The sequence below is a fragment of the Piliocolobus tephrosceles genome, chromosome 13 (genome assembly GCF_002776525.5).
Source record: "Piliocolobus tephrosceles isolate RC106 chromosome 13, ASM277652v3, whole genome shotgun sequence".
Lineage (NCBI taxonomy): Eukaryota > Metazoa > Chordata > Mammalia > Primates > Cercopithecidae > Piliocolobus > Piliocolobus tephrosceles.
In genome coordinates this window covers 17645790-17662042 of record NC_045446.1, presented here as the reverse complement: position 1 = coordinate 17662042, position 16253 = coordinate 17645790, and the positions used below count along the sequence as shown (strand labels likewise).

Here is a 16253-nt window from a genome sequence, read left to right as displayed (position 1 = left end):
GCTGAAAAAGAGACATGGAGCCAGCATATGAAACATAAGGTTTATTGAGGGGATTTACATACAGGGCAGTCCAAGGGCAGCATGACGAACAGGAGAACTGCTACCACTTATAAAAAAGCATGTAGTTTATACAGCATTTTCACTTAGCTCCCCCCACCCTGGCAATCCCCACCTAGCAACCTTCATCCAACCCAAAACAAAGGGCCTCGAACCCCTGTATGGCCTGTGATCCATGGGATGGATCAGATGGTTCAGATGTTCCTCATAGATAAATAATGAATCTCTGGGTTGGCCATTCCCAGATTCCTTCACTCAGAACTCTGAACACACATTCATCTTAGACTACAGGGTCATTCTCAGGGTACGCTTCAATTATTTCCGACAGGTGCATCTACCATATACCTGCTCCCCAAGTGGCTCCCCTTGTACTATGGCAGAGGTGGTGGGGAGGGATTTGTGTAACCTCTGCCCTGGAGGGTGGGGAAGGTAAAGGTTGAGTGTAAAATGGCAGCAGCTGGGGCTGGCAGTGGTGCTGCTGGGTGCTGCAGGGCTTATAGGGTTCTATGAAGAGGGCTGAGAAGATGTTGACTTTGTCTGCCCCCTGCACCTCATGGGGAAAAAGTGGCAGTTTCACAGTGCAAAAGTCTTTATAAGCATCCTCCATCTGGTTCAGATACTTGGCCTGAATCTTGTGTCAGGCCTCACATGTCTTTCAGGATTTTCAGGGTTGGGGAAGAGAAGCTGGGCCATGATGATGTTGTATGTGTCAGTCTTGTACTTGGCCAGCTCCTGGAAGAACTCAGGGATACATTTGCAGATGATACAGGTAGTCTGCTCAGGGCCCTTGAACTGTTTGCTGACAAAGTAGATGATGAGCAATGTCTGCTTCAGCATGGAGGACAGCAGGTCTATGTTCATGTCCCCCACACCTCGCATGTTGCACGTTTGTAAGATGAAAGGGCTGATCTGGTTCTTGATCTGCTGAGTGTCATGTCAACCACCACCACTGAGAAGTTCATACCCTTCACCAGCCTCATGACCTCAGCATAGCTCATGGCCTCATTGATGCCTGGGAAGGCACTCATGGCTTCCTGCATCAACTTCTTGCTCATGCTCAGCATGTTGTCCTCCTCAAAGAACTCACTAGGCAGCTATGCTGCACCCTGGCTGGCGTCAGTCTCCATAGTGAAGAGGTTGTCAGAGCCTTTGACCTTGGTAGGCGCCGTTGAGAACTTCTGGTCAAAACCATCTGAGATGTTGTGGGCTAGATCTGTGGAGATGATCAGAATACTCTCATGCCCTTTCAATAGGTGGATGGCCAGGCTGCAACTGCAAGTGGGCTTTCCCATGCCACCTTTGCACCAGCAAGGATCCACTTAACTTAAGGCTGCACTTCTCGATGACGTTGCTAAACCTAGGCTCCAGTGGCTCTTGGAGGCTGACTTTGGGAGACTGAGGTGGAAGGATCACTTGAAACCAGGACTTCGAGATCAGCCTGGGCAACAAAGCGAGACCACATCTCTACAAAAAAAAAATTTTTTTTTTAATCAGCCAGGCATGATTGTGTGCGCCTGTAGTCCCAGCTACTCAGGAGGCTGAGGTGGGAGGATCGCTTGAGCTCAGGAGTTCAAGGCTACACTGAGCCATGATTGTATCACTGCATTCCAGCCTGGGCAACGGAGCAAGTCCCTGTCTAAAAAAAAAGAGAGAAACAGAGAAAGAGAGGGAGGGAGGGAGGGAGGGAGGAAGGAAGGAAGGAAGGAGATTTCCTTAGTTTTAGGAAATATTTTTAGGAATTCCTTATTTCCTAATTTTTATTTATCTTGCTCAGCACTTTAAACTGACTTCTGGTTTTTGTTTGTTTGTTTTGTTTTGTTTTTTTGTTTTGTTTTTAGGAAATACTGTAGGAGTAAATGAGTGTCATGTCTATAACTTACTCATAAATAGTTACAAAAAATGATAATATGTATATACATATGTACTTATATATCTGTGTGTGTATGAGAGAGAGAGAGCAAGAGAGAGAGAAAAAAGAGAGTGAGTGAGAGTAAATGTAGCAAAATATTCACATTTGAGTAATCTAGGTAAAGGATATTCAGGAATTCTTTGTGCTATTATAGCTTTTTGGTAAATTTGAAATTACAATACGTCAAAATTTTTAAAAATTAAAATCTTCAAGGAAGAACTCCAACAACTTAAAAATAAAAAAATTTGCTCAATGAAATTTGAATACTCATTTTGACAAAATCTGTTTATGGCAGACATATGGTGTACTTCTGTATGGCCTTTAAGATATTTTTAGGAACTTTTTTGTTTTACTTTAGAGGAAAGATTAATGTCTATTAAAGAACTTTGTAGTTTAGTCAAATACAATGAAAAATTAGTACAAATATGCATTTTTAAGTTTGGTGGGTCAAATGTTTGTTTTGAATTTCTGGTCATGATGGCTTACAGTGTTCATGACTTAGGCCTCTTACTCATTCCACACACATGGTAATGATACGTAAAATTTTCTAAGGAGAAGTTCAAGGACGTAGCCATGCATAAAATTAATATAAATTAATCTTACTAGAAACTCAATAAAACCACAATGCAGTACGTGGGACTATAACCACATGCTTCCTGTGCTCTGGATTCAGAAGGTGTAGGTAACTGAAAGCTCATTTCTTGAATGGTGGAGATTCAAAGTGTTGCACACACAGTGCAGGAGACTGAAGCTAGCCCCTTCTGCCTCCACCACTTTAACAGAGACTCAGAAAAAGTTATGACTGCTACCTGAGAAATGGCTTACATAAAACCTGGAGGTTTAGCCAGGTGTGGTGGTGCACACCTGTAGCCCCAGCTGTTTGGAAAGCTGAGGCAGGAGAATCCCTTGAGCCAGGAGTTTGAGACCAGCCTGGGCAACATAGTGAGACCCCATCTATTAAAAAAACAAAAACCTTGAGGTGTGAGAGGAAGCAGACAGCCTTACAGCCAGGTCTTAGTGGGTCCAACCTCCTTAGCGGTACAGTGACAATCTCTATGATGTCCCTAATATCAGGAATGGAGCCATAAGTCATCCAGTACTAGACCTGGTTCTGGACTAGGGTCTGTCCACAAGAGAGAGTTAAAACCTCCCACTTCACATGAACTTATATGCTGAAATTCTAAAATACGTGAGGAACACTAATATTGAGAAAGACAGTCAATAAACCCAATAAACATAAATTTACTCCAGAGAAAATAAAAATAGTTGAACATTTAAAACTGACTTGGAGGCCAGGTTGAGGTGGCTCATGCCTGTAATCCTGGCATTTTCAGAGGCCAAGGTGGGTGGATCACTTGAGCCCAGGGGTTTGAGACCAGCCTGGGCAACTTGGCAAAACCCTGTCTCTACAACCCTGTCTCTAGATATAAAAAGGCATGGTGGCATGCACCTGTAGACTCCGCTACTTGAGAGGTACTTACTATCTTTTAAATTATTCATTCTCTTCTGTCTGATCAGCCTGAGTAATGCAGATTCTACAATGTATCTACCATGTAGGTTTATTGTTATTTATTTATTTATTTATTTATTTATTTATTTATTTATTTATTTTGAGATGGAGTCTTGCTCTGTCACCCAGGCTGGAGTGTGGTGGCATGATCTCGGCTCACTACAACCTCCACCTCCCGGGTTCAAGCAATTCTCCTGCCTTAGCCTCCCAAGTAGCTGGGATTATAGGCATGCACCATCATGCCTGGCTAATTTTTTTGTATTTTTAGTAGAGACAGGATTTCACCATATTGGCCAGGCTGGTCTCGAATTCCTGACCTTGTGATCCACCCGCCTCGACCTCCCAAAGTGCTGGGATTGCAGGTGTGAACCACTGCTCCTGGACAGTTTATTTGTATTTATTTTGCTCAGCACTTTGACTTCTGTTTTGTTTTTTGTTGTTGTTGTTGTTAGTTCTGGAAAATTATCAGCCAATATATGTACATATGTATTTTTTGAGATAGGATCTCACTTTATTGCCCAGGCTGGAGCACAGTTGCATGAATCTTGTAGAATTGTAGAATCTGCATTACTTAGGCTGACCAGACAGAATAGAGAATAATAACTTAAAAGATAATAAGTGTAACATAAAGAGCTAAAAAAACTATGAAGACAGGTAAGAGACATTAAAAAGCTACAATGTATATCTAATAGGAGACAGAAGAAAATGATATAGGGAATGGCAAAGAAGCAATATTTTTAAAAGAATTGGGGAGTGCAATGACTCACATCTGTAATTCTAGCATTTTGGGAAGCTGAGGCAGGAGGATCACTTGAGGCTAGTAGTTCAGGACCAGCCTGAGCAACATAGCGAGCCCCCATCTCTACAAAAAAGTTAAGTTTAGCCAGGCATGGTTGTGTGCACCTGTAGTCCCAGCTACTCAGGAAGCTGAGATGAGAGGATCACTTGAACCCAGGAATTCAAGCTTCCAGTGAGCTATGGTCGCGCCACGGCACTCCAGCCTGGGCAACAAAGTGAGATCCTGTCTCAAAAAATATTTATGGGGGCTGATAATTTTCCCAAACTGACAAAAAACAGAAGTCAGTTTAAAGTACTGAGCAAGATAAATAAAAATAAACCTACATGGTAGATACATTGTAGAATCTGCATTAATGATAAAGAAAATTGTTTATATGAATGATAAGAATGATTAACTCCAAAGGAATGGCAGGAGTTTGACAGCAGTCTGCTTGATATCAGTGATAGGTACGAGGTGACAACGGGGTGGTATCTTTAAAGTGCTGAGAGAAGATAGGTAATAACCAGAATTCTCCATCGAATTAAATTTCATTCCAATAGGTAAAATAAAGACATTTTCACTCACAGGCTTTTGCTGAAAGAACTACATGTTTATGTCTATTAATAAATTCACAATTCAAAAAAAGCTTTGAAAACCAGAAGTTTTCCTTTGGTAAGTTTTCAGCAAACTCATTTGGCGGGTAAACTTGACCTGAACTAGTTCACGGGCTAAGTTTGGTCTTTGTTTATCTCACTTAGTGTGAATACTTATATGTTTCACTGTGAAGACTTTAATATGTTTGAATCCATGGGGTGCTATCCCAACCCTGCTGGAGGTGTCATATCACATCTGGTTTGTGCAATGTATTACCTTTATAAAATCTCAAAGTTTGTCAATTCCAAACCAGAAAGGTGCCAGGATTTCAGTAAGTGATTATGGATCTTATTAAAGGATGTACTTCAGCAAGAAAATGATTGAACCAAGAGTGAAGGAGCAGAATGTGGGAAACAGTAGTGAGCGTGAAAATTGATTTCATAAATATAGGTAGACTTAATTCATTATTGACTTTTTTAAGTAGTAATTTTTTTCTTTTTTCTTTTTCTTTTTGAGATGGAGGCTCACTAATGCCCAGGCTGGAATGCAGTGGTGCAATCTCAGCTCACTGCAACCTCTGCCCCCCGGGTTCAAGCGATTCTCCTGCCTCAGCCTTCCCGAGTAGCTGGGATTACAGGCATCTGCCACCGCACCCGGGTAATTTTTGTATTTTTAGTAGAGACGGGGTTTCACCGTGTTGGCCAGGCTGGTCTTGAACTCCTGACTTCGTGATCCACCCACCTCGGCCTCCCAAAGTGCTGGGATTACAGGCATGAGCCACCGCTCCCGGCCTAAAGTAGTAATTTTTACATTTAAAGAAGTATATTGTCCTCTAGGTATGGGGGTGAATTTTTTAAAAAAAGGAAAAAAAAGGAAAAGGTAGATATCAAAAGAAATAAAAGACATCCAAATTGGAAAGTACAAGGTAAAATATATTCACAGGTTACATGATCCTATGCATAAAAAGCATCCCAAAGAATCCACCAAAAAAAAGAAAAAAGAAACTTCTAGAGCTTATAAATGAATTCAGCAAAGTTTCAGGGGACAAGAGCAACACATAAAAACCAGTTGTTTCTGTATATCATCGATGAACAATCTAAAAAGGAAATTAAGAAAAGCAATTGTGTTTAAAAGAGCATCCAAAAGGTTTAGTCTATTAGGAATAAGTCTAACAGAGGAAGTGAAAGACTTGTACACTGAAAACTATAAAACATTGCTGAATGAAATTAAAGAAGAGCTAAATAAATGGAAAGATACCCTGAGTGCATGGACAGGATGATGTAACACTGTTAACATGTCAGTACTACCCAAAGCAATCTGCTGATTCAACACAATTTCTTTTCTTTTCTTTTTCATTTTATTTATTTATTTTTTGAGACAGAGTCTGTCACCCGGGCTGGAGTGCAGTGGCATGATCTCAGGTCACTGCAACCTCCACCTCCCAGGTTCAAATGATTCTCCTGCTCAGAATCCTGAGTAGCTGGGATTACAGGCATCCACTACCACACGTAGCTAAGTTTTGTATTTTTAGTAGAGATGGGGTTTCGTCATGTTGGTCAGAGTGGTTGATTGAACTCTTTCTTTCTTTCTTTCTTTCTTTCTTTCTTTCTTTCTTTCTTTCTTTCTTTCTTTCTTTCTTTTTCTTTCTCTCCTTTCTTTCCTTCCTTCCTTTCTTCCTTCCTCCCTCCCTCCCTCCCTTCCTCCCTCCCTCCCTCCCTCCCTCCCTCCCTCCCTCCCTCCCTCCCTCCCTCCCTTCCTTCCTTCCTTCCTTCTTTCCTTCCTTTCTTTTCTGATGGAGTCTTACTCTGTCTACCAGGCTGGAGTGCAGTGGCACAATCTCAGTTCACTACAACCTCCACCTCCCAGGTTCAAGCAGTTCTCCTGCCTCAGCCTCCAGAGTAGCTGGGATTACAGGTGCCCGCCACCACACCTGGCTAATTTTTTGTATTTTTAGTAGAGACAGAGTTTCACTATGTTGGCCAGGCTGGTCTTAAACTCCTGACCTCAGGTGATTCGCCCTCCTCGACCTCCCAAAGTACTAGGATTACAGACGTGAGCCACTGTGCCTGGCAATTCAACACAATTTCTATCAAATTTCCAGATAGGCTTTTTCACTGAGAGAAAAAGCTAATCCTCAAAATCATATGGAATCGCCAGGACAATCTTGAAAAAAGAATATAAAATTGGAAAAATCAAACTTCCCAACTATAAAACTAGCTGTGAAGCCACAGTAATTCAAGTATTATGGCACTGGTATAAGGACAAACATATAGACCACTGTAATAGATTAGGGAGCCCAGAAATAACTCTTTACATATATGGTCATTTGATTTCCTGCAAAGGTGCAATTCAATAGGGAAAGGACAGTCTTTTCAACAAATGGTGCTAGGAAAACTAGATATCCACATGTGAAAGAATGAAATTGGACTATAAAACTCTTAGAAGAAAACAGGGGAAACTTTCATGACATTAAATTTAGCAATTATTTCACGGATATAACACCAAAAACATAAGGAACAAAAATATATATATTTTTTTCCAATATAAATAAATTGGACTTCATCAAAATTAAGAACTTTTGTGCATCAAAGGATACTATCATGAAAGTGAAAGGACAACCTACACAACAGAAGAAAATATTTGCACATCATATCTCCAAGAAGGAATTAATATCCAGAATATGTAAAGAACTCCTGCAACTCAACAACAAAACAAACAACCCAATTTAAAAATGGGCAAAGGACTTGAATAGACATTTCTCCAAAGAAGATACCCAAATGGCCAACACATGAAAAGATGCTCAACATGATTAGTCAATGGTGAAATGCAAATCAAAACAACAATAAGATGCCACTTCACACCCTCTAGGTTGGCTATTTTTTAAAAAGGAAAATAGCATGTGTTGGTGAGGATGTGGACAAATTGGAACCCTTGTGCATTGCTAGTGAGAATGTAAAATAGTTCAGCTGCTCTGGAAAATGGTTCGGTTGTTTCTCAAAAGGTTAAACCTGTAACTACCATATGACCCAGCAATTGCATTTGTAGGTATAGATCTAAAAGAATTAAAGAAGGGACTGAAACAGATACTTGTATACAAATCATAGCAGCATTATTTACGATAGCCAAAAGGTGGAAGTAACGCAAGGGTCCATCAACAGATGAATGGATAAACAATATATGGTATATACATACAATGGAATATTATTTTGCTTTTAAAAAAAGATAAATTTATGACCCTGCAGTGGCTCACACCTGTAATCCCAACACTTTGGGAAGCTATGGTGGAAGGATCATTTGAGGCCAGGAGTTCAAGGCTCGTGACCAGCCTGGGCAACATAGGGAGACCCTGTCTCTATTATTTTAAAAATATGAAGGAAAGAAAGGAAGAAATGTTTATACATGCTACATCTACAGCCCTTGAAAACATTATTCTTAGTGAAATAGGCCAGAACAACAGGAATTATATGATTCCACTTATATGAGGCATTTAGAATAGACAAATATATAGAGATAGAAAGTAGAATAGAGGTTATCAGGGTCTGGGGGGTGGGCAGAAGGGGGTGGTGCTGTTTAACTGATACAGAGTTTTTGTTGGGGATGATGAGAAAGTTTTGGGTATTGATATTGTTCATGGTTGCACAGCATTGTGAATATATTTAATGACGCTGAATTGTACACTTGCAAATGGTTAAATGATAAATATTATGTATAGTTTACCACATTAAAAAAGTTTTCCAATTTAAAAATAGATTCTAGTCACATTCTAAAAAATAATATCAGAAGATATTAATAATCAGAAGATATATAAATAATATCAGAAGATGAGAAGACTGCACATAAGTTATAGAAAGTGTGCTTTGGGCTTTGTCTTGTTTTGTTTTTATTTTTATTTTGTTTATTTTGAGACAGGGTCTTGCTCTGTCGCCCAAGCCGGAGTGCCGTGGTGCGATCATAGCTCACTGCAGCCTTGACCTCCTAGGCTCCAGCAGTCCTCCCACCTCAGCCTCCCAGGTAGCTGGGACTACAGGCATGTGCCACCATGCCCAGCTAATTTTTGTATTGTTTCGTAGAATCAGGGTTTCACTATGTTGCCCAGGCTGTTCTCAAACTGCTGAGCTCAAGCAGTCCACCCATCTCAGCCTTCCAGAGTGCTGGGATTATAGGCATGAGCCACCATGCCTGGCCCCTTGTCTTGTTTTGGAGAGTTATAAAGATAATGAGTATTTTCAGACATTTTCAAAAATGTGTAGATAGGCCAGACGCGGTGGCTCATGCCAGTAATCCCAACACTTTGGGAGGCTGAGATGGATGGATCACTTGAACTCAGGAGTTTGAGACCAGTCAGGGCAACATGGTGAGACACCATCTCTACTAAAAATCCAAAAAAATATCTGAGCGTGATGATGCATGCCTTTGGTCTCAGCTAATCAGAAGCTGAGGGAGGATCGGTGCTTGAGCCTGGAGGGCAGAGGTTGCAGTGAGCCAAGATGGGGCCACTGCACTCCAGACTGGGTGACAGTGCAAGACAATGTCTGGGGAAAAAACAATGTAGATAAATATTATGTTAATTTTTTAAGATGGGGTCTCACCATATTGCCCAGGCTGGACTCAAACTGCTGGGCTAAAGTGATCCTCCATCCTCAGCCTCTGAGTAGAACTACAGGCATGTACCGCCATGCCTGGCTGATTATGTTAAATTTTAATACTGAAAGGTTATAGATTTTGTCTATAGCTTCCAAACTAATAGGGAGGGTAGAAAAGAATTAAAACAAAACAAAACTTTACTAACACAATAGAAGGTGGGAAAAGAAGGTGGGGAAAGGCAAAGAAGAATGGATAATGGGAAAGACAAAATAAGATATCAGGTCAGAAATTAATCAGATACACTAAAAAGCTACTCATTAACATATAGTGACTGTAAGGTTGTGTAGAGAAGCAAAATCTAGCCATATGCTATTTACAAGAGATATACCTAAACAAAATGACCTAGAAGGGTTATTAAAGGCACAGAAACCGATATACCAGGAAAATACCAATCAAAATAAAGCTGGTATTGCAATATTATAACAAAAGTATCAGACCCAAAGCCTGGAATTTAGAAAAATTAATAAGATATAGACTTTCAATATTTCCTGTGTGGCTAGCTTCAAAGATACATTCTACCTGGCATCACTTACCTATCTTATCTTTCTAAATCAATTTCCACAAATACTTATGAATAATTATGAGTTAGGTAATATAGTAGAGATAAAGATGAGTACAACCTGTGCTTACTCCATAGAACTGACAGTCTAATAGGGGAAAGTCCAGTAACTTTAAAACGAAGTAGCAAATTGTGAGCACTGTTAGAGAATTTTAAGCGAGATACAATGGAAATTGGGCATGGGATATAAAATCAGGAAAAGACTTTACACAAAATTTGGCATTTGAGATAGTCTTTAAAAGCTATAACAAAGCTATAATTTCATTAGACCATGACCTAGACATCAACTTTTTCTCTCTTAGAATATGAAGCACGCTTTGGGACTACTTTGCTGGATAGCTTCATGAATTTAGGCTACAGTATTATCATTTCAGACTTCATTTGCTGGAAAGGTAGCCTACTGCATTTACCTATAACAGCTCATTTCCTGTATTTTTTATTTTCCTTTGCTTAAGATAATAGCACTGCATGGTTAGGTTAACACTTTCGTTGCTTTTGAAAGACCCTCTACTAACCTAATCTTTTGCCAGATGATGTCCTCATACTTCCTCAGGGTGTCTTAGAAGTAGATTTCTATGCTAGCTCTCCATGAAAGAAGAAGAGTATATAGTTTATTTTTTCATACAGTGCTGTTACTATTAACAGGAAGGAACTAACTTTATCCTAAATGAAAACATATTCTATATTAAAGACAAGTTAGACTCTTTCCCATGAAATTGGTCTAAGAGAAGGGAAACAGAATAGATAGCTCCTGAAATTTTTTCTTGTTCCATGCAGAGTCAGATTTTTTCCCCCGCTTTATATGGTCAACAAATGAAAACTGGCATTTGGAATTACCACCGTTCCCCCCATTGCTTGCCATCTTCAAATTTAATGTCTGCTTCTCCACAAAGATTAGCATGTTTTCCGTTCATGATTTACTTGTCAGAGAATTTAGAAGTTTTCTGGAACCTAAAGTTTGCTCTGGTAGGGATGATTACTGGATAATTGCCTATTCTTTGGTGGAATTTCCATTTTTAGATTACACCAGGCTCTACAGCCTTTATTTCTTTGGCAGGAAAACCCAAAGTCAATGGAGTATGTTTTTTTCCCTTCCCTGGCCCAGCTTAAACAATGACTCACTTGGGCCCTGGGGCTTTGCTTCATACTCTCATTTAGGGGCCACTTTATACCCTTGTTTCTATTTTCCTTTCTTGTTCTGTTTGGACCCTTTATATCCTTTGGCACATGGGATTTGTCTCTGGGGTTATTGTCAGAGAGATATATAAAACCACCCCAAACTGGAACAGACACTCCAGTTATGTCCCCATAAGCCATGTTATCCTTATGGCAGCTGGTATAGGCCAGGGAGAGTACAGAAAGAATATCTTTTTTTTCTTTTGAGAATGAGTCTCACTCTATTGACTAGGCTGGAGTGCAGTAGCATGATCTCGGCTCACTGCAACCTCCACCTCCCAGGTTCAAGTGATTCTCCTGCCTCAGCCTCCCGAGTAGCTGGAATGACAGGCGCACGCCACCACACCCAGCTAATTTTTGTATTTTTAGTAGAGACAGGGTTTCACCATGTTGGCCAGGCTGGTCTCCAACTCCTGACCTCAAGTGATCCACCCGCCTTGGCCTCCCAAAGTGCTGGGATTACAGGCGTGAGCCACTGCGCCCAGCCCAGAAAGAATATCTTTAAGGAAACCTAATTCCAAATGGAGTAGAGGGAAAAGTGTTCTCCAAAAAGGAAAATATGAGTGCCAGTGTCATCCAGTTAGAGACTAAAAGGCTTTCCTCCATATGCGATGCTCTAATAACTGATTTAGATGTCCTCTGTGTATACCTGTGGAAGGTGGGAAGCATTCAGAGGAACTGGCCTCCAAGAGTTTTCGGAGAGATATGGTTATATGAAGAGACTTCCCCATAGAAGGACTAGGTCTAATCTAGAGTTCAGAGTTTTGTTGGGGAGAAAAATTCCCTCTTTTTGGCAGTGGTTCTCTCTGGTCTCAATTTTTCATTCTGATTCCAGCCTTCTGGATTCCATCTAACAATGATTTCTTGATTTTTCTCTTTGCAGTTTTAACAGTGTATGCCAGGGAACACACATTCTCTTTCGAGAATTCAGCTTCGTCCAAGCCACCCCCCACAATAGGGTATCATTTTTACGAGCCTTCTGGAGATGCTTCCGAACTGTGGGCAAAAATGGCGGTAAGTCTTCCCGAATCCTTCCTTCCTTCCTTCCTTCCTTCCTTCCTTCCTTCCTTCCTTCCTTTCCTCTCTCTCTTTCTCTCTTTCTCTCTTTCTTTCTTTTCTTTCTTTCTTTCTTTCTTTCTTTCTCTGTCTCTCTCTCTCTTTCAAACTTTTTCTTTTGTTCCTGTAAATATTGTTTGAATGCATGCTATTCAAGGTATTTAGAATACCTCACTTTTGAGGAGTTATCTGGTTTATGTCAAAGATATTACTATTACCACTACCATCACTAATTATACCTATTAAGAGCCAAGTGTAGCTCTTTACATGTAGTAACTCGTTTATCTTTACAAGGGCTCTCCGTGGTAGATACTATAATCCCCATTTTGTAACTAACGAAACTGAGGATCAGAGAGGTTAAGTAACTTGGCAAGGTTACATAGTAAATTCTGGGCCCAGATTTATACCCAGGCAGTCTGACTCCACAGACCTTGCTCTTGGCAGATATTAAAATGCCATGCAGTAAATACAAGGAATAATGTGAATACAAAGAAAGAAACTCCTGAATGGGGGTAGGATGGGGTTACTGTTGTTAGAGGAGGGAGAGAAAAGTGGAGCAGAGAAGGTCCTCCTTAGAACTGGCTGTTTGATCTAAGCTGGGAAGGAAGAGTAGGAATCATTCACATGGATAAAGGAGAGAAGGGCATCCTAGGTAGAACATATGCTGAAGCACAAAAGAACCTGGAATACTTACATAACAGGTCAGAATGTCTAGGGTTTGTGTGGAGTTTGTGAAGGAGGTTAGGGGAGATGAGACTATGAAGGAATAACGGAGCTGGTGAAAGATCATTTTTTAGCCATATAAAAGAAATTGGGCCAGGCACAGTGGCTCAGCCTATAATCCCAGCACTTTTGGATGCCAAGGCAGGTGGATCACTTGAGGTCAGGAGTTTGAAACCAACATGGTGAAACCCTGTCTCTACTAAAAATACAAAAATTAGCCAGGTGTGGTGGCGCACTCCTATAATCTCAGCTATTCAGAAGGCTGAGAAACGAAAATCATTTGAACCCTGGGAGACAGAGGTTGCTGTGAGCCGAGATTGAGCCACTGCAATCCAGCCTGGGTGACAGAGCAAGACTCTGCCTCAGGAAAAAAAAAAAAAAAAAAAAAAGAAAAGAAAAGAAATTGGGGCTGGATGTGGTGGCTCACACCTGTAATCCCAGCATTTTGGGAGACCAAGGTAGGAGGATCACTTAAGCCCAGAAGTTTGAGACCAACCTGGGCAACATACTGAGACTTTGTCCTACAAAATAATAAACAAAATTAGCCAGGTGTGGTGGCACATACCTGTAGTCACAGCTACTTGGGAGGCTCAGGTGGGAGGATCACTTGAGCTGGGAGAGGTTGAGGCTACAGTGAGCCATAATTATGCCACTGACTCTAGCCTAGGTGACAAAGCAAGATCCTGCCTCAAAACAAACAAACAAACAAAAAAGTTAAATTTTATTCTCTGGGTATTATTTGAAGGCTTTTGTTTTGTTTTGTTTTGTTTTTTTAAGTCCCTGTTGCAACCAGGCACGGTGGCTCACGCCTATAATCCCATCTCTTTGAGAGGCCATGGTGGGCGGATCCCAAGGTTAGGAGATTGAGACCATCCTGGCTAACACGGTGAAACCCCGTCTCTACTAAAAAATACAAAAAAAATAGCCGGGTGTGGTGGCAGGTGCCTGTAGTCCCAGCTACCCGGGAGGCTGAGGCAGCAGAATGGCGTGAACCCAGGAGGTGGAGCTTGCAGTGAGCCAAGATCGCGCTACTGCACTCCAGCCTGGGCGATAGAGCAAGACTCTGTCTCAAAAAAAAAAAAAAAAAAAAAGACCCCGTTGCCCAGGCTGGAGTGCAGTGGCTTGATTATAGTTCACTATAAGCTTGAGCTTCCGTGCTCAGGTGATCTTCCTAACTCAGCCTCCCAGCTAGCTAGGACTGCAGGTCCATGCCCACCGTACCTAGCTAATTTTAAATGTTTTTGTAGAGACGGGGTTTTGCTGTGTTGCCCAGGCTGGTCTCAAACTCCTGAACTCAAGGCCTCAGCCTCCCAAAGCACTGGGTTTACAGACGTGAGCCACCATGCCCCATCTTATTTGAAGGCTTTTAAATAAGAGAGTGGTGTGGTAATATCTGAGCTCTAGAAAGATCATTCAAAAGGCAGTGTAGAAAATGGTCTAGACTGGAGGCAAGGAACATAGAAGTCTGGTAGTAGTTGAGTGAGAGATTAGAGCCAACACTAAGGCAGTATGGAGACGGAAGGGGCGCTTTTAGAGATAGAATCCATAGGATTTGGTGATTGGATTTGGCATTAAGATGAGAGAGAAGACCAGTGGTAATTTCCAAGTTTTTGGCTTGGGCTACTGCCTAAGAATATTAGAATATTTTTTTAAAGCCTTAAAGTAATAGCCACATAATAAATTTCAACTTTTTTTTTTTTTTTTTTTTTTGACAGGGTCTTACTCTGTCACCCAGGCTGGAATACAATGGCACTGTCTCAGCTCATTGCAGCCTTGACCTTCCAAGCTCAGGTGATCCTCCCACCTCAAGTAGCTGGGAATGTATTTGTGTACTACCATGTGTGGCTAATTTTTGTGTTTTTTATAGAGTTAGGGTTTCACCATGTTACCCAGTCTGGTCTCGAACTCCTGGGCTCAAGCCACTTGTCCACCTCAGCCTCCCAAAGTGCTGGGGTTATAGGCGTGCGCTACCATGCCTGGTCTCCTACTTTCATATTATGTGTTTTTATAAATAACTTTAAGACAGTTTCTTGCTTGCTTGCTTTTCTTTTCTTTCTTTCCCTCCCTCCCTCCCTTCCCCCTCCCTTCCTTCCTTCCTTCCTTCCTTCCTTCCTTCCTTCCTTCCTTCCTTCCTTCCTCCCTCCCTCCCTCCCTCCCTCCCTCTTCTCTTCTCCCTTCTCTTCCGTCCCCCTCCCCTCCCCACTGAGGTTATAGTAAGTAAATAGGTAGACTCCCTGCTTTTGAATTTATGAGATTCCCCACTATGCTCTAATCAATGCTACTGCTACAAAACTATAACTTTTCTAAATAGCTACTAAATATATAGCTATTAAACTTTTATATATAGTTACTAAATCTTTTCTAAAATTTTTCCACCCAATATCTTATTAGTTCCACTGTCCTAAGAAATAGGTAAAGTGGGTATTATTGTGCCCATTTTATAAATAATGAAATTGTGTAACTTGCAGAAAGATTTCATGGTGGATTAGTATCAAAGCTAGAAATAGAACTCAGATTTACTAATATGCTGATGTGCTACTTCTACTATTTTTACTTCAATCATTGCCTCTTTGACATGTAACTCTGGAGATCATGCATCTCCATTATAGTATTATTAAAGAAATACTTAGTGTACTGAGGATCGTATCATTTCCTTTACAGAATAAATGCACTAATAGGCAAAAACCAATGTGGACTCAATTTTAAATGAAGCAATTCAGAAACACTATTCCATTGGTCTCTATATAAACAAAACTGGGAACTGTGAGTGTATAGGTAAAGCTTGTGCTATATTAACAGAGGTTGTCTTTCCCAGTCCCTTACTCAGTCAGCAAATATTTGTTGTAGACCACAGAGTACAGTCGTCTCTCAGTATATGCAGGGATTGGTTCCAGAACCCCCATTTATACCAAAATCCATGCATAATCAAGGCCTACATTAGTCCTGTGGAACTCTCATATGTGGAAAGTCAGTCTTCCATATACAGGGCTTCATACCCCTAGAATAGTGTATTTTCGATCCATATTTGGTTGAAAAAAATCCCCCTAAAAGTGTAGATCTGCACAGCTGAAACCTGTGTTGTTCAAGGGTCAGCTGTATATTGAAGAATATGGCTAGAGCTAGTTTCTGTGATACAACATATGAAGATAACTATGGAAAACGGTCTTCAGATAGCCTTAACTTTTTTCCTGGTACAGAAGTGGGGCCTCTTCAAGAATGTATTTACTATCACAAGGGATTCATGTAG

At 40.8% G+C, this 16253-nt stretch overlaps 1 protein-coding gene and 1 pseudogene across 3 annotated transcripts in view; one reads left to right on the top strand and one right to left on the bottom strand.

The window, feature by feature from the left end:
- The window catches only part of C13H11orf49 (chromosome 13 C11orf49 homolog), a 217909-nt gene that overhangs the window by 90843 nt on the left and 110813 nt on the right, over window positions 1–16253 (top strand). For all 3 annotated transcript variants that reach the window (XM_023215691.2, XM_023215690.2, XM_023215689.1), the window contains exon 3: window positions 12111–12241. In XM_023215691.2, the coding sequence (XP_023071459.1) occupies window positions 12111–12241 (131 nt within the window). The remainder of the gene's footprint in view (window positions 1–12110; window positions 12242–16253) is intronic.
- On the bottom strand, window positions 392–10952 carry LOC111544970 (annotated as a pseudogene).